The sequence below is a fragment of the Mytilus trossulus genome, chromosome 9, assembly GCF_036588685.1.
Source record: "Mytilus trossulus isolate FHL-02 chromosome 9, PNRI_Mtr1.1.1.hap1, whole genome shotgun sequence".
Lineage (NCBI taxonomy): Eukaryota > Metazoa > Mollusca > Bivalvia > Mytilida > Mytilidae > Mytilus > Mytilus trossulus.
The window spans coordinates 70,683,798-70,703,206 of record NC_086381.1 but is presented as its reverse complement, the minus strand read 5'-3'; the positions used below and the strand labels follow the sequence as shown (position 1 = coordinate 70,703,206).

General features: G+C 34.0%; 3 protein-coding genes across 3 annotated transcripts; all 3 read left to right on the top strand.

Moving 5' to 3' along the window:
- Positions 1–4,063: 4,063 nt before the first annotated feature.
- Positions 4,064–7,610, top strand: LOC134684183 (uncharacterized). Its single transcript, XM_063543461.1, has 2 exons — positions 4,064–5,118; positions 6,777–7,610. The coding sequence occupies exon 1, from the start codon at positions 4,139–4,141 to the stop codon at positions 5,102–5,104; it is 966 nt and encodes a 321-aa protein (XP_063399531.1). The 5' UTR covers positions 4,064–4,138; the 3' UTR covers positions 5,105–5,118; positions 6,777–7,610.
- LOC134684911 (uncharacterized) lies at positions 5,800–7,155 on the top strand. Its single transcript, XM_063544228.1, has one exon. It carries the CDS (start codon positions 5,800–5,802, stop codon positions 7,153–7,155), a length of 1,356 nt encoding a protein of 451 aa, XP_063400298.1.
- Positions 7,611–12,729: 5,119 nt separating the features above from the next.
- Positions 12,730–13,977, top strand: LOC134684910 (uncharacterized). The gene has a single exon (XM_063544227.1). The coding sequence runs from the start codon at positions 12,730–12,732 to the stop codon at positions 13,975–13,977; it is 1,248 nt and encodes a 415-aa protein (XP_063400297.1).
- Positions 13,978–19,409: the final 5,432 nt, after the last annotated feature.

The following is a 19,409-nucleotide window of genomic DNA, read 5'->3' as shown; positions in this document are numbered from 1 at the left end:
GAGTCTTAACATGTACTTAGATTTTTGATTATGGGCCCAGTTTTCAAGTTGGTCCAAATCGGGGTCAAAAATTATTATACTAAGTATTGTGCAATAGCAAGACATTTTCAATTGCGCAGTATTCTGCAATAGCAAGAAATCTTCAATTGCACAGTATTGTTCAATAGCAAGAAATGTTCAATCGCACAGTATTGCACACTAGCAAGAAATCACCAATTGCACAGTATTGTGCAATATCAAGAAATTTTTAATTGCACAGTATTGCACAATAGCAAGAAATATCTAATTGCACAATATTGCGCAATAGCAAGAAATTTTCAATTGCACAGTATTGCCAATAGCCAGAAATATTCAATTGCACAGGATTGTCCCGTTTTCAAATTGGTCTACATTAAGATACAAAGGGCCAAAAATTGAACTTTGTTTCATTTCAACAAAAATTGAATTCTTAGGATTCAAACGCATTGATCTCAGCAATTTCTTCACTGTCGTTCCCTCAATAACTGCATTAAACAGCTTCTAATCATTATTCATTCAAAACCATTTTATTATACCAATGCCTCACACACAGCATATTATAGTATACTGTTGTCTATCAGTCCATCATCCACACTTCAGACAATAACTAATGACATTAGCTCCACATCGATTTTATAAATTTTAGAATTTTCATTTCCATGTTATGAAGAGAGATTTTATCCTTAAAAAAGAGAGAATTTTCCAATTTTGAACAAATCACACAAAAATGCATCCATCACCTTTAATTAAACTTTGGGGAATTGTTTACACTATTGACCTAAGGTCCCTTTTGATTGTAATAAATTTCAGATTATACATTTCTGTGTTATGAATTTTTATATATGCTAAAAAAAAATAAGGGATTTTATAGTTTTTGGACACCTATAAGTGCAGGAGTTTCTGGCTACATTGAAAACCCATTGGAGGCATTCAGCTGTTGTCTACTCTATGGTTGGGTTGTTGTCACTTTGACACTTTCCTTATTTCCCATCTTAATTATTCACATAAACACTTCCACATCATTTTATGAAACTTGGGTGAATTGTCTATGTCTGTTGACTTCAGCTACATTCCAAAATTTAAAACAAGATTAACAACTACAGGTCCCCAAATAGCCTTCAACAATGACAAAAGCTCACACAGCACAGTCAGCTATAAAAGACCTTAAAATGACAAATATAAAACAAATGAAATGAGAAAACAAATAGACTAATAATTGTACAAAACAAAATAGTTCAACCTTTAAGCAAGCTTTAAAGGAATCAAGACATATCATGCGCTTAGAGTGCAGCTATTTATTAACAAACTCCATATTCAAACACTCAAACAACTAATTCATGGAGAGGGGTGGAAGTTGAAGCCCCCTTTTTTATCAGTCAATGCATTTGAATGAAGACATGTACACATCAACTCAATTTGTTAATACACATTTCCAGTCTAGCTTTGAACCACATTTTTGGTGTCTAAGAAGAAAGTAGTTAAGACAGAAAATACACGTCAAGTCTAAACAGTAAGTATACAATTAAGCTGTATTCTAGTATTTTAAAGTTGCATGCAATATGACATAATTATGCACGGGACAAACTATTGAACGGGACAAACTTAAATTGACCTAAAAGTCAATTACAGGAAGTAGTTGGATACTATTCATGATACGTGTGGTGAAGTTAAGCTTGGCATTGTGTTTAGGGTTCACAGTTACTATACCTCCGATGCATTTTATAGGTATAGATTAAACGTCCCCTACCATACGTATCACATACTAGTATCTGCTATAACTCAAAAGTCAAAACATAATAAGTCTAAATATTGAAATTGCTGCCGTCTAAAAGTTCACAGGTTAGCAGCCTTTCTTGTTACTGTCTATGTGGTGCTTATATATAAACATTGTATCACTTCTCAGTGGCTAGATAGAGTTGTAGCTTTTCATCAAATTAAGCAGCAGCTTCTCTACAGTTTTTTTTAGAATGATGCCATCTTCTGTTGCTTGTATTGAAGTTTAGAAATGTTCATATCTTTCAATGAACTGAACTAGTAAATACACATGATTAAGTTGTTAGTTTCTCATTTAATGTTATTCAAGCTGGTTTATATAATCAGATCACTGTGGGAAAAAAAAGAAACTAGTACATATTTAACACAAAATAGTTTCTACGCATGGACATAACTTTCAAAATATTTATTGTTATTTCGATTATATGTTGATTTTTTTTCAATACAATTAAGACACCATAAAGTGTTGCTTTGAAATGCAATGATTGCCACTTTATTTGAACTTAAAACAAAAGAGGTGTGCCTGCTTGAAACGGAGGAATTTAACATAGAAAGCAATGGGACCATAAATTAGTCGTGTCCTTCCTATTTGCGAAAGAAACTCATTTTTTATTTTATCATTTAGCAGATTACTGTCAACAGTTTCAGAAAAGGTATCAATCAAAGGCATTGAAATTCTAGTTTGAACCACATTTTTGGTGTCTAAGAAGAAAGTAGTTAAGACAGAAAATACACGTCAAGTCTAAACAGTAAGTATACAATTAAGCTGTATTCTAGTATTTTAAAGTTGCATGCAATATGACATAATTATGCACGGGACAAACTATTGAACGGGACAAACTTAAATTGACCTAAAAGTCAATTACAGGAAGTAGTTGGATACTATTCATGATACGTATGGTAAAGTTAAGCTTGGCATTGTGTTTAGGGTTCACAGTTACTATACCTCCGATGCATTTTATAGGTGTAGATTAAACGTCTCCTACCATACGTATCACATACTAGTATCTGCTATAACTTGTACGAACTGAGAGTGAGGAGGCTCAAAGGTCAAAACATAATAAGTCTAAATATTGAAATTGCTGCCGTCTAAAAGTTCACAGGTAAGCAGCCTTTCTTGTTACTGTCTATGTGGTGCTTATATATAAACATTGTATCACTTCTCAGTAGCTAGATAGAGTTGTAGCTTTTCATCAAATTAAGCAGCAGCTTCTCTACAGTTTTTTTTAGAATGATGCCATCTTCTGTTGCTTGTATTGAAGTTTAGAAATGTTCATATCTTTCAATGAACTGAACTAGTAAATACATGTACACATGATTAAGTTGTTAGTTTCTCATTTAATGTTATTCAAGCTGGTTTATATAATCAGATCACTGTGGGGAAAAAAGGAAACTAGTACATTTTTAACACAAAATAGTTTCTACGCATGGACATAACTTTCAAAATATTTATTGTTATTTCGATTATATGTTGATTTTTTTTCAATACAATTAAGACACCATAAAGTGTTGCTTTGAAATGCAATGATTGCCACTTTATTTGAACTTAAAACAAAAGAGGTGTGCCTGCTTGAAACGGAGGAATTTAACATAGAAAGCAATGGGACCATGAATTAGTCGTGTCCTTCCTATTTGCGAAAGAAACTCATTTTTTATTTTATCATTTAGCAGATTACTGTCAACAGTTTCAGAAAAGGTATCAATCAAAGGCATTGAAATTCTAGTTTGAACCACATTTTTGGTGTCTAAGAAGAAAGTAGTTAAGACAGAAAATACACGTCAAGTCTAAACAGTAAGTATACAATTTTATTTCGTTGTAACACTTCCGGGACCAAATGAGATTGTGCTGCGCATGTGTGAACTACAGTGTGCTGATAGCTCTTGGGCAGTTCGGACGTAGTTTGATTAAATATTAAACCAACGTAGTTGGTATTCATTTTATAATTAATAAAATTTGATATAAGATATAAATAAAAGTTAGTAATCACCGGATGTAATTCGGTAAAAATTTACGACTTTCACCTGTTTTCGGCACTTTGCCGTAAACCGGTTATAAAGAAAACACATGGCGGAGAAAATGATCGAAAAGGGGTCCGCCTCTAAAAGAAAGTCTTCACTTGAAGACATCAGTAATACGGACGAAGATGAGCTTCTGTCCGAGAAGATAAATTCCGTTTCCAGCGCGGCTGGTAAAAGGAAACATGAGTTGACAAAGTCGAAAGCTTCCGCGAGTGGCGGAGCAAACACTTCAAGTGTGAAGGGTAAGAAACCAGCGAAGGTTAATAGTAATGAAACTCAAAACCCTGGCCCTTCTACCTCTGCAAAAGTAGACAATCATGATGCAATCATGTCAATGTTAGTCTCAATCCAAGAAGGTCAGAAAAGACAATCTGACGATATAAGGTCTTTAAAAGACCGGGTACAAGACATTGAAGAATATGACGAGGGTAATAATTATGATGATAATTATGATGAAGGTGAAGAAAACCCCCATGATGATGGGGAAAATGTAGACAATGAAAGTGAACCACCTGCTAAGAAGAAGAACAAAGATGATAATAGGTTTTCATCTATGTCTAAGAGATGTAAGGTTCAAGAACTTTGTGATGTCAAAATTGATGAGGTCTTGGCAAATAATGTCAATGAGTTGTTCAGGAATGGTATGAATGAGGAACAGTACTCTGAGTTAACTAAAGATGAAAACAATGCAAGACCTGAAAATTGTGAAGGTTTATCTATTGTAAGAATAAACCAACTCATGTGGAATGTAATTTCACCAGGAGCACAATCTGCTGATAAAAAATTACAATTTCTTGAAAGAACTATTGTAAAAGCAGCAACAATTCTAACAAAAACTGTCAACAAAATGGCTATTGACGAAAACAACAATGCCAATGGTAACTCTGGTAGTGGAGAATACATTGACAAATGTAATGATGTATTGGCTTTGTTGGGCCATGCAAACCGCCAATTTAATATGACTAGAAGGGATTTTTTAGAGCCCGAAATGATGGCAGAATATGTGCCTCTCTGCTCACACTCTGTTCCTTACACAAACAACCTTTTTGGAGATGATGTCTCTAAAGTTGCAAAGGACATTGAAGATTGTTCCAAAGTTGGAAACAAGTTGAAGTTTGGTAGTGGCAGAGGTAGAGGCGGAGGCTTCTTCAGAGGTGGTAGAGGAGGCCACAGAGGTACTTTTAGCAGAGGTGGCTACCGTGGAGGAAGAGGTGGCTTCCGAGGAGGAAGAGGTCGAGGTTCCGGCCCTATTCCAAAAAACTCCCAGAGAGGAGGAAATCCACAGAAGTATTAGATACATCAAATGAAGTAAGTCATTGTTTTAAAGCTGGTGTATTGAAAAAGTTTTCCGATGAATGGGAAAAAATAACCTCTGACAAATTTATTTTAGATATAGTAAGCCATTGTCATATAGAGTTCATAGATAATGTTGAACCTAAGCAAGACATTTTTAATGTAAAATCTGTCTTTAACTCAAAAGAAAGTGATATTGTTTCAAATGAAATTCAAAAGTTACTGGCAATTGATGTTATCAAAGAAGTTCAGTCAATGAAAGACCAGTTTTTATCGCCTATATTTTTAAGGCCAAAAAAGAATGGAGAATATAGAATGATTTTGAATCTTAAGAAGTTGAATGAATACATTGCGTATCATCATTTTAAAATGGACACTTTTGAAAGTGCCATTAAACTTGTAACTAGCAAATCATTTATGGCTTCTATTGATTTGAGACATGCTTATTATAGTGTTCCAATTGCAGAGGAACATCAAAAGTTTTTACGGTTTTATTGGAACGGAAAACTTTTTCAATACACATGCTTACCTAATGGGATTTCCGCCGCACCTAGAATATTTACTAAATTATTAAAACCTGTTTACTCTAGTCTTAGAGTTTTAGGTCATGTGAATGTTGGTTACATAGACGATAGTTTTTTATTAGGAGAGACTAAAGAAGAATGTAATAAAAATGTAAATGACACAATTGAATAAATGTCAAAATTAGGATTTGTCATACATGAAGACAAATCTGTTTTTCAACCATCAAAACAAATTATATTCTTGGGTAATATTATTGATTCAGAAAATATGATTATAACCCTTACGGCAGACAAAAAACAAAACCTAGTAAAAGAATGTAAATGGTTACTGCAGAGAAACTTAGCTAAGATTAGAGATGTAGCAAAAGTCATTGGACTTATAGTCTCCTCTTTTTCTGCCGTTGAATTCGGTAAATTGTTTTATCGTAACCTTGAAAAGGAAAAAATTATAGCTTTAAAAAACTCAAAAGGAGATTTTGAACAAAGCATGCTTATTTCTAATCAGATGAAAGGAGATTTAGAATGGTGGGTTGCTAATGTGTCTACTGAATTAAGACATATAAGCCATGGTAGTCCACAAATTGTGATTCAGACAGATGCCTCATTATTAGGATGGGGTGGCATATTATGTGATAATGAAATTGGAGGTAGATGGACAGATGAAGAATCAAAAAATCACATAAATTATTTAGAAATATTAGCTATATATTATACATTAAAATCCTTTCTGCATCTGATCATAAATGAGCATGTGAAGGTTCTTACAGACAATACTACGGCAGTGGCCTACATATCAAATATGGGCGGAACAAAGTCCATAGATTGCAATACAATTTCAAGACAGATTTGGTTGTTTTGTAAAGATAATGACATCTGGTTGACATGCACTCTTATAGCAGGCAAAGAAAATCTAGCAGACAAAAAATCTAGAGAATTTGATGACAAATTAGAATGGAAATTGAAAAGGTCTGTTTTTGACCAATTATGTACTTTGTGGCAAAGGCCAGATATTGATTTGTTTGCATCTAGATTAAACTTCCAAATTGAAAATAACTGCTCTTGGAAACCAGATCCATTATCTGCATTTATTGATGCATTTAGTATAAATTGGTCATATTTTCAGTTTGTCTATTTGTTTCCTCCTTTCAGTTTATTGAGCCGGTGCATTTTCAAAATCAGAGAGGACGGTGCAAGAGGAGTAGTAATAGCTCCATTTTGGCAGACACAAACTTGGTTTCCGAGACTAATGCAGTTGTTAACAGACAATCCAATCGTTCTTCCAAAGAACAAGAAGATGTTGAATCTTTCTCACGATCCACAATCTGTTCATCCTTTACACAAGAAAATGAAACTAATTGCATGTCTAGTGTCAGGAGTAGCTTCAGAGAACGAGGATTTTCTAAAGAAACAACCCACATACTCATGTCGTCTTGGAAATCAAGTACAAAGAAACAGTACCAAGTGTATATCAGGAAATGGTTCAAATATTGTAACAAAAAACAAATTAATTGCTTTCAAATTTCTGTAGGAACAGTGCTTGAATTTTTTACAACTTTATTTAAGGAATGTAATTTAGGCTATAGTAGTTTTAAATCTAGCTCGAGGAGCTCTTTCGTCTTTAGGACTTACTATTGACAGTATTCCAGTTGGACGTCATGCAATGGTGATAAGATACATGAAAGGAATTTTTAATCTTCGTCCACCCAGACCTAGATATGAATCTACATGGGACGTTAGTAAAGTACTACAATTTTTGCGTAGCCTATCACCAGTGAAATATTTAAAATTGAAAGATTTAACATTAAAACTTACAATGTTAATAGCTTTGACAAATGCAGCTCGAGCTCAATCAATTCATTTCATGAATGTTAATCATGTACATAAAGTGAAGGGAGAATTTATTTTTGTTTTGAATGAACTTGTTAAACAAAGCCGTCCTGGTTATAAGGAGCCAACTGTAAATATAAAAGCTTACCCTCCAGATAGGAGACTTTGTGTATATACTGTGTATAAAGAATATGTATTTCGTACCTAATTGTTTAGAGGGAAACATGAACCGTTACTTTTAAGTTATGTGAAACCACATCAGCCTGTTTAAAGAGATACAATTTCTAAAGCAAGGATGAATGCAGTGCCTATTTCTCGTATCTTACAAAAAGCAGGATGGTCAGATGCAAAAACATTTGCAAAATTTTATAATAAAAAGATTGAAAAAGATGAAAATTCTTTCAGCTTTAATGTGTTGAAGAATTAATCATAAGGTAAGACATTAAATATTCTTATCTTGGTATTCAGTTTTATCATTATGGCTTTAAAGTCTCATTTGGTCCCGGAAGTGTTACAACGAAATAAAATTTAACAATTAAACGAGTCTTGCCTTGGTAAAAGGCGAAGTTTAATTGTAATTTTATGAGTTGTGTAAACACTGAAGGGATTAAATGCCACACCTTCCCTCCCTAGTTAAGGGAGACCTATATGTAGTTATTGTGGGTCATATGTATATATGTATTTCGTTGTTTGTCATATTGATAAAACTTTACTTTGAAGACGGAAGTTCACCCATGCGCAGCACAATCTCATTTAATCCCTTCAGTGTTTACACAACTCATAAAATTACAATTAAACTTCGCCTTTTACCAAGGCAAGACTCGTTTAATTGTTAAATTAAGCTGTATTCTAGTATTTTAAAGTTGCATGCAATATGACATAATTATGCACGGGACAAACTATTGAACGGGACAAACTTAAATTGACCTAAAAGTCAATTACAGGAAGTAGTTGGATACTATTCATGATACGTATGGTGAAGTTAAGCTTGGCATTGTGTTTAGGGTTCACAGTTACTATACCTCCGATGCATTTTATAGGTATAGATTAAACGTCCCCTACCATACGTATCACATACTAGTATCTGCTTTAACTTGTACGAACTGAGAGTGAGGAGGCTCAAAAGTCAAAACATAATAAGTCTAAATATTGAAATTGCTGCCGTCTAAAAGTTCACAGGTTAGCAGCCTTTCTTGTTACTGTCTATGTGGTGCTTATATATAAACATTGTATCACTTCTCAGTAGCTAGATAGAGTTGTAGCTTTTCATCAAATTAAGCAGCAGCTTCTCTACAGTTTTTTTTAGAATGATGCCATCTTCTGTTGCTTGTATTGAAGTTTAGAAATGTTCATATCTTTCAATGAACTGAACTAGTAAATACACATGATTAAGTTGTTAGTTTCTCATTTAATGTTATTCAACCTGGTTTATATAATCAGATCACTGTGGGAAAAAAAAGAAACTAGTACATATTTAACACAAAATAGTTTCTACGCATGGACATAACTTTCAAAATATTTATTGTTATTTCGATTATATGTTGATTTTTTTTCAATACAATTAAGACACCATAAAGTGTTGCTTTGAAATGCAATGATTGCCACTTTATTTGAACTTAAAACAAAAGAGGTGTGCCTGCTTGAAACGGAGGAATTTAACATAGAAAGCAATGGGACCATGAATTAGTCGTGTCCTTCCTATTTTCGAAAGAAACTCATTTTTTATTTTATCATTTAGCAGATTACTGTCAACAGTTTCAGAAAAGGTATCAATCAAAGGCATTGAAATTCTAGTTTGAACCACATTTTTGGTGTCTAAGAAGAAAGTAGTTAAGACAGAAAATACACGTCAAGTCTAAACAGTAAGTATACAATTAAGCTGTATTCTAGTATTTTAAAGTTGCATGCAATATGACATAATTATGCACGGGACAAACTATTGAACGGGACAAACTTAAATTGACCTAAAAGTCAATTACAGGAAGTAGTTGGATACTATTCATGATACGTATGGTGAAGTTAAGCTTGGCATTGTGTTTAGGGTTCACAGTTACTATACCTCCGATGCATTTTATAGGTATAGATTAAACGTCCCCTACCATACGTATCACATACTAGTATCTGCTATAACTTGTACGAACTGAGAGTGAGGAGGCTCAAAAGTCAAAACATAATAAGTCTAAATATTGAAATTGCTGCCGTCTAAAAGTTCACAGGTTAGCAGCCTTTCTTGTTACTGTCTATGTGGTGCTTATATATAAATATTGTATCACTTCTCAGTAGCTAGATAGAGTTGTAGCTTTTCATCAAATTAAGCAGCAGCTTCTCTACAGTTTTTTTTTTAGAATGATGCCATCTTCTGTTGCTTGTATTGAAGTTTAGAAATGTTCATATCTTTCAATGAACTGAACTAGTAAATACACATGATTAAGTTGTTAGTTTCTCATTTAATGTTATTCAAGCTGGTTTATATAATCAGATCACTGTGGGAAAAAAAAGAAACTAGTACATATTTAACACAAAATAGTTTCTACGCATGGACATAACTTTCAAAATATTTATTGTTATTTCGATTATATGTTGATTTTTTTTCAATACAATTAAGACACCATAAAGTGTTGCTTTGAAATGCAATGATTGCCACTTTATTTGAACTTAAAACAAAAGAGGTGTGCCTGCTGGTAGGGTTTGAACGGAGGAATTTAACATAGAAAGCAATGGGACCATGAATTAGTCGTGTCCTTCCTATTTGCGAAAGAAACTCATTTTTTATTTTATCATTTAGCAGATTACTGTCAACAGTTTCAGAAAAGGTATCAATCAAAGGCATTGAAATTCTAGTTTGAACCACATTTTTGGTGTCTAAGAAGAAAGTAGTTAAGACAGAAAATACACGTCAAGTCTAAACAGTAAGTAAGTATACAATTAAGCTGTATTCTAGTATTTTAAAGTTGCATGCAATATGACATAATTATGCACGGGACAAACTATTGAACGGGACAAACTTAAATTGACCTAAAAGTCAATTACAGGAAGTAGTTGGATACTATTCATGATACGTATGGTGAAGTTAAGCTTGGCATTGTGTTTAGGGTTCACAGTTACTATACCTCCGATGCATTTTATAGGTATAGATTAAACGTCCCCTACCATACGTATCACATACTAGTATCTGCTATAACTTGTACGAACTGAGAGTGAGGAGGCTCAAAAGTCAAAACATAATAAGTCTAAATATTGAAATTGCTGCCGTCTAAAAGTTCACAGGTTAGCAGCCTTTCTTGTTACTGTCTATGTGGTGCTTATATATAAACATTGTATCACTTCTCAGTAGCTAGATAGAGTTGTAGCTTTTCATCAAATTAAGCAGCAGCTTCTCTACAGTTTTATTTAGAATGATGCCATCTTCTGTTGCTTGTATTGAAGTTTAGAAATGTTCATATCTTTCAATGAACTGAACTAGTAAATACATGTACACATGATTAAGTTGTTAGTTTCTGATTTAATGTTATTCAAGCTGGTTTATATAATCAGATCACTGTGGGAAAAAAAAGAAACTAGTACATATTTAACACAAAATAGTTTCTACGCATGGACATAACTTTCAAAATATTTATTGTTATTTCGATTATATGTTGATTTTTTTTTCAATACAATTAAGACACCATAAAGTGTTGCTTTGAAATGCAATGATTGCCACTTTATTTGAACTTAAAACAAAAGAGGTGTGCCTGCTTGAAACGGAGGAATTTAACATAGAAAGCAATGGGACAATCATTAGTCGTGTCCTTCCTATTTGCGAAAGAAACTCATTTTTTATTTTATCATTTAGCAGATTACTGTCAACAGTTTCAGAAAAGGTATCAATCAAAGGCATTGAAATTCTAGTTTGAACCACATTTTTGGTGTCTAAGAAGAAAGTAGTTAAGACAAAAAATACACGTCAAGTCTAAACAGTAAGTATACAATTAAGCTGTATTCTAGTATTTTAAAGTTGCATGCAATATGACATAATTATGCACGGGACAAACTATTGAACGGGACAAACTTAAATTGACCTAAAAGTCAATTACAGGAAGTAGTTGGATACTATTCATGATACGTATGGTGAAGTTAAGCTTGGCATTGTGTTTAGGGTTCACAGTTACTATACCTCCGATGTATTTTATAGGTATAGATTAAACGTCCCCTACCATACGTATCACATACTAGTATCTGCTATAACTTGTACGAACTGAGAGTGAGGAGGCTCAAAAGTCAAAACATAATAAGTCTAAATATTGAAATTGCTGCCGTCTAAAAGTTCACAGGTTAGCAGCCTTTCTTGTTACTGTCTATGTGGTGCTTATATATAAACATTGTATCACTTCTCAGTAGCTAGATAGAGTTGTAGCTTTTCATCAAATTAAGCAGCAGCTTCTCTACAGTTTTTTTTTAGAATGATGCCATCTTCTGTTGCTTGTATTGAAGTTTAGAAATGTTCATATCTTTCAATGAACTGAACTAGTAAATACACATGATTAAGTTGTTAGTTTCTCATTTAATGTTATTCAAGCTGGTTTATATAATCAGATCACTGTGGGAAAAAAAGAAACTAGTACATATTTAACACAAAATAGTTTCTACGCATGGACATAACTTTCAAAATATTTATTGTTATTTCAATTATATGTTGATTTTTTTTCAATACAATTAAGACACCATAAAGTGTTGCTTTCAAATGCAATGATTGCCACTTTATTTGAACTTAAAACAAAAGAGGTGTGCCTGCTTGAAACGGAGGAATTTAACATAGAAAGCAATGGGACCATGAATTAGTCGTGTCCTTCCTATTTGCGAAAGAAACTCATTTTTTATTTTATCATTTAGCAGATTACTGTCAACAGTTTCAGAAAAGGTATCAATCAAAGGCATTGAAATTCTAGTTTGAACCACATGTTTGGTGTCTAAGAAGAAAGTAGTTAAGACAGAAAATACACGTCAAGTCTAAACAGTAATTTTATTTCGTTGTAACACTTCCGGGACCAAATGAGATTGTGCTGCGCATGTGTGAACTTCAGTGTGCTGATAGCTCTTGGGCAGTTCGGACGTAGTTTGAATTGTCCTAACTTCAGATAAAATATTAAACCAACGTAGTTGGTATTCATTTTATAATTAATAAAATTTGATATAAGACATAAATAAAAGTTAGTAATCACCGGATGTAATTCGGTAAAAATTAACGACTTTCACCTGTTTTCGGCACTTTGCCGTAAACCGGTTATAAAGAAAACACATGGCGGAGAAAATGATCGAAAAGGGGTCCGCCTCTAAAAGAAAGTCTTCACTTGAAGACATCAGTAATACGGACGAAGATGAGCTTCTGTCCGAGAAGATAAATTCCGTTTCCAGCGCGGCTGGTAAAAGGAAACATGAGTCGACAAAGTCGAAAGCTTCCGCGAGTGGCGGAGCAAACACTTCAAGTGTAAAGGGTAAGAAACCAGCGAAGGTTAATAGTAATGAAACTCAAAACCTTGGCCCTTCTACCTCTGCAAACGTAGACAATCATGATGCAATCATGTCAATGTTAGTCTCAATCCAAGAAGGTCAGAAAAGACAATCTGACGATATAAGGTCTTTAAAAGACCGGGTACAAGACATTGAAGAATATAACGAGGGTAATAATTATGATGATAATTATGATGAAGGTGAAGAAAACCCCCATGATGATGGGGAAAATGTAGACAATGAAAGTGAACCACCTGCTAAGAAGCAGAACAAAGATGATAATAGATTTTCATCTATGTCTAAGAGATGTAAGGTTCAAGAACTTTGTGATGTCAAAATTGATGAGGTCTTGGCAAATAATGTCAATGAGTTGTTCAGGAATGGTATGAATGAGGAACAATACTCTGAGTTAACTAAAGATGAAAACAATGCAAGACCTGAAAATTGTGAAGGTTTATCTATTGTAAGAATAAACCAACTCATGTGGAATGTAATTTCACCAGGAGCACAATCTGCTGATAAAAAATTACAATTTCTTGAAAGAACTATTGTAAAAGCAGCAACAATTCTAACGAAAACTGTCAACAAAATGGCTATTGACGAAAACAACAATGCCAATGGTAACTCTGGTAGTGGAGAATACATTGACAAATGTAATGATGTATTGGCTTTGTTGGGCCATGCAAACCGCCAATTTAATATGACTAGAAGGGATTTTTTAAAGCCCGAAATGATGGCAGAATATGTGCCTCTCTGCTCACACTCTGTTCCTTACACAAACAACCTTTTTGGAGATGATGTCTCTAAAGTTGCAAAGGACATTGAAGATTGTTCCAAAGTTGGAAACAAGTTGAAGTTTGGTAGTGGCAGAGGTAGAGGCGGAGGCTTCTTCAGAGGTGGTAGAGGAGGCCACAGAGGTACTTTTAGCAGAGGTGGCTACCGTGGAGGAAGAGGTGGCTTCCGAGGAGGAAGAGGTCGAGGTTCCGGCCCTATTCCAAAAAACTCCCAGAGAGGAGGAAATCCACAGAAGTATTAGATACATCAAATGAAGTAAGTCATTGTTTTAAAGCTGGTGTATTGAAAAAGTTTTCCGATGAATGGGAAAAAATAACCTCTGACAAATTTATTTGAGATATAGTAAGCCATTGTCATATAGAGTTCATAGATAATGTTGAACCTAAGCAAGACATTTTTAATGTAAAATCTGTCTTTAACTCAAAAGAAAGTGATATTGTTTCAAAAGAAATTCAAAAGTTACTGGCAATTGATGTTATCAAAGAAGTTCAGTTCACAGGTTAGCAGCCTTTCTTGTTACTGTCTATGTGGTGCTTATATATAAACATTGTATCACTTCTCAGTAGCTAGATAGAGTTGTAGCTTTTCATCAAATTAAGCAGCAGCTTAAAGTGTTGCTTTGAAATGCAATGATTGCCACTTTATTTGAACTTAAAACAAAAGAGGTGTGCCTGCTGGTAGGGTTTGAACGGAGGAATTTAACATAGAAAGCAATGGGACCATGAATTAGTCGTGTCCTTCCTATAAATTTGCGAAAGAAACTCATTTTGTATTTTATCATTTAGCAGATTACTGTCAACAGTTTCAGAAAAGGTATCAATCAAAGGCATTGAAATTCTAGTTTGAACCACATTTTTGGTGTCTTAAGAAGAAAGTAGTTATAAAAGACAGAAAATACACGTCAAGTCTAAACAGTAAGTATACAATTAAGCTGTATTCTAGTATTTTAAAGTTGCATGCAATATGACATAATTATGCACGGGACAAACTATTGAACGGGACAAACTTAAATTGACCTAAAAGTCAATTACAGGAAGTAGTTGGATACTATTCATGATATATACGTATGGTGAAGTTAAGCTTGGCACTGTGTTTAGGGTTCACAGTTACTATACCTCCGATCCGATGCATTTTATAGGTATAGATTAAACGTCCCCTACCATACGTATCACATACTAGTATCTGCTATAACTTGTACGAACTGAGAGTGAGGAGGCTCAAAAGTCAAAACATAATAAGTCTAAATATTGAAATTGCTGCCGTCTAAAAGTTCACAGGTTAGCAGCCTTTCTTGTTACTGTCTATGTGGTGCTTATATATAAACATTGTATCACTTCTCAGTAGCTAGATAGAGTTTTAGCTTTTCATCAAATTAAGCAGCAGCTTAAAGTGTTGCTTTGAAATGCAATGATTGCCACTTTATTTGAACTTACAACAAAAGAGGTGTGCCTGCTGGTAGGGTTTGAACGGAGGAATTCAACATAGAAAGCAATGGGACCATGAATTAGTCGTGTCCTTCCTATAAATTTGCGAAAGAAACTCATTTTGTATTTTATCATTTAGCAGATTACTGTCAACAGTTTCAGAAAAGGTATCAATCAAAGGCATTGAAATTCTAGTTTGAACCACATTTTTGGTGTCTTAAGAAGAAAGTAGTTATAAAAGACAGAAAATACACGTCAAGTCTAAACAGTAAGTATACAATTAAGCTGTATTCTAGTATTTTAAAGTTGCATGCAATATGACATAATTATGCACGGGACAAACTATTGAACGGGACAAACTTAAATTGACCTAAAAGTCAATTACAGGAAGTAGTTGGATACTATTCATGATATATACGTATGGTGAAGTTAAGCTTGGCACTGTGTTTAGGGTTCACAGTTACTATACCTCCGATCCGATGCATTTTATAGGTATAGATTAAACGTCCCCCACCATACGTATCACATACTAGTATCTGCTATAACATGTACGAACTGAGAGTTAGGAGGCTCAAAAGTCAAAACATAATAAGTCTAAATATTGAAATTGCTGCCGTCTAAAAGTTCACAGGTTAGCAGCCTTTCTTGGTACTGTCTATGTGGTGCTTATATATAAACATTGTATCACTTCTCAGTAGCTAGATAGAGTTGTAGCTTTTCATCAAATTAAGCAGCAGCTTAAAGTGTTGCTTTGAAATGCAATGATTGCCACTTTATTTGAACTTAAAACAAAAGAGGTGTGCCTGCTGGTAGGGTTTGAACGGAGGAATTTAACATAGAAAGCAATGGGACCATGAATTAGTCGTGTCCTTCCTATAAATTTGCGAAAGAAACTCATTTTGTATTTTATCATTTAGCAGATTACTGTCAACAGTTTCAGAAAAGGTATCAATCAAAGGCATTGAAATTCTAGTTTGAACCACATTTTTGGTGTCTTAAGAAGAAAGTAGTTATAAAAGACAGAAAATACACGTCAAGTCTAAACAGTAAGTATACAATTAAGCTGTATTCTAGTATTTTAAAGTTGCATGCAATATGACATAATTATGCACGGGACAAACTATTGAACGGGACAAACTTAAATTGACCTAAAAGTCAATTACAGGAAGTAGTTGGATACTATTCATGATATATACGTATGGTGAAGTTAAGCTTGGCACTGTGTTTAGGGTTCACAGTTACTATACCTCCGATCCGATGCATTTTATAGGTATAGATTAAACGTCCCCTACCATACGTATCACATACTAGTATCTGCTATAACTTGTACGAACTGAGAGTGAGGAGGCTCAGAAGTCAAAACATAATAAGTCTAAATATTGAAATTGCTGCCGTCTAAAAGTTCACAGGTTAGCAGCCTTTCTTGTTACTGTCTATGTGTTGCTTATATATAAACATTGTATCACTTCTCAGTAGCTAGATAGAGTTGTAGCTTTTCATCAAATTAAGCAGCAGCTTAAAGTGTTGCTTTGAAATGCAATGATTGCCACTTTATTTGAACTTAAAACAAAAGAGGTGTGCCTTCAGGGGTAGGGTTTGAACGGAGGAATTTAACATAGAAAGCAATGGGACCATGAATTAGTCGTGTCCTTCCTATAAATTTGCAAAAGAAACTCATTTTGTATTTTATCATTTAGCAGATTACTGTCAACAGTTTCAGAAAAGGTATCAATCAAAGGCATTGAAATTCTAGTTTGAACCACATTTTTGGTGTCTTAAGAAGAAAGTAGTTATAAAAGACAGAAAATACACGTCAAGTCTAAACAGTAAGTATACAATTAAGCTGTATTCTAGTATTTTAAAGTTGCATGCAATATGACATAATTATGCACGGGACAAACTATTGAACGGGACAAACTTAAATTGACCTAAAAGTCAATTACAGGAAGTAGTTGGATACTATTCATGATATATACGTATGGTGAAGTTAAGCTTGGCACTGTGTTTAGGGTTCACAGTTACTATACCTCCGATCCTATGCATTTTATAGGTATAGATTAAACGTCCCCTACCATACGTATCACATACTAGTATCTGCTATAACTTGTACGAACTGAGAGTGAGGAGGCTCAGAAGTCAAAACATAATAAGTCTAAATATTGAAATTGCTGCCGTCTAAAAGTTCACAGGTTAGCAGCCTTTCTTGGTACTGTCTATGTGGTGCTTATATATAAACATTGTATCACTTCTCAGTAGCTAGATAGAGTTGTAGCTTTTCATCAAATTAAGCAGCAGCTTAAAGTGTTGCTTTGAAATGCAATGATTGCCACTTTATTTGAACTTAAAACAAAAGAGGTGTGCCTGCTGGTAGGGTTTGAACGGAGGAATTTAACATAGAAAGCAATGGGACCATGAATTAGTCGTGTCCTTCCTATAAATTTGCGAAAGAAACTCATTTTGTATTTTATCATTTAGCAGATTACTGTCAACAGTTTCAGAAAAGGTATCAATCAAAGGCATTGAAATTCTAGTTTGAACCACATTTTTGGTGTCTTAAGAAGAAAGTAGTTATAAAAGACAGAAAATACACGTCAAGTCTAAACAGTAAGTATACAATTAAGCTGTATTCTAGTATTTTAAAGTTGCATGCAATATGACATAATTATGCACGGGACAAACTATTGAACGGGACAAACTTAAATTGACCTAAAAGTCAATTACAGGAAGTAGTTGGATACTATTCATGATATATACGTATGGTGAAGTTAAGCTTGGCACTGTGTTTAGGGTTCACAGTTACTATACCTCCGATCCGATGCATTTTATAGGTATAGATTAAACGTCCCCTACCATACGTATCACATACTAGTATCTGCTATAACTTGTACGAACTGAGAGTGAGGAGGCTCAGAAGTCAAAACATAATAAGTCTAAATATTGAAATTGCTGCCGTCTAAAAGTTCACAGGTTAGCAGCCTTTCTTGTTACTGTCTATGTGTTGCTTATATATAAACATTGTATCACTTCTCAGTAGCTAGATAGAGTTGTAGCTTTTCATCAAATTAAGCAGCAGCTTAAAGTGTTGCTTTGAAATGCAATGATTGCCACTTTATTTGAACTTAAAACAAAAGAGGTGTGCCTTCAGGGGTAGGGTTTGAACGGAGGAATTTAACATAGAAAGCAATGGGACCATGAATTAGTCGTGTCCTTCCTATAAATTTGCAAAAGAAACTCATTTTGTATTTTATCATTTAGCAGATTACTGTCAACAGTTTCAGAAAAGGTATCAATCAAAGGCATTGAAATTCTAGTTTGAACCACATTTTTGGTGTCTTAAGAAGAAAGTAGTTATAAAAGACAGAAAATACACGTCAAGTCTAAACAGTAAGTATACAATTAAGCTGTATTCTAGTATTTTAAAGTTGCATGCAATATGACATAATTATGCACGGGACAAACTATTGAACGGGACAAACTTAAATTGACCTAAAAGTCAATTACAGGAAGTAGTTGGATACTATTCATGATATATACGTATGGTGAAGTTAAGCTTGGCACTGTGTTTAGGGTTCACAGTTACTATACCTCCGATCCGATGCATTTTATAGGTATAGATTAAACGTCCCCTACCATACGTATCACATACTAGTATCTGCTATAACTTGTACGAACTGAGAGTGAGGAGGCTCAGAAGTCAAAACATAATAAGTCTAAATATTGAAATTGCTGCCGTCTAAAAGTTCACAGGTTAGCAGCCTTTCTTGTTACTGTCTATGTGTTGCTTATATATAAACATTGTATCACTTCTCAGTAGCTAGATAGAGTTGTAGCTTTTCATCAAATTAAGCAGCAGCTTAAAGTGTTGCTTTGAAATGCAATGATTGCCACTTTATTTGAACTTAAAACAAAAGAGGTGTGCCTTCAGGGGTAGGGTTTGAACGGAGGAATTTAACATAGAAAGCAATGGGACCATGAATTAGTCGTGTCCTTCCTATAAATTTGCAAAAGAAACTCATTTTGTATTTTATCATTTAGCAGATTACTGTCAACAGTTTCAGAAAAGGTATCAATCAAAGGCATTGAAATTCTAGTTTGAACCACATTTTTGGTGTCTTAAGAAGAAAGTAGTTATAAAAGACAGAAAATACACGTCAAGTCTAAACAGTAAGTATACAATTAAGCTGTATTCTAGTATTTTAAAGTTGCATGCAATATGACATAATTATGCACGGGACAAACTATTGAACGG

Excerpts from the sequence above, each read along its gene's own strand:
- LOC134684183 (XM_063543461.1), top strand. The coding sequence starts at position 4,139 with ATGTCAATGTTAGTCTCAATCCAAGAAGGTCAGAAAAGACAATCTGAC.
- LOC134684911 (XM_063544228.1), top strand. The coding sequence starts at position 5,800 with ATGTCAAAATTAGGATTTGTCATACATGAAGACAAATCTGTTTTTCAA.
- LOC134684910 (XM_063544227.1), top strand. The coding sequence starts at position 12,730 with ATGGCGGAGAAAATGATCGAAAAGGGGTCCGCCTCTAAAAGAAAGTCT.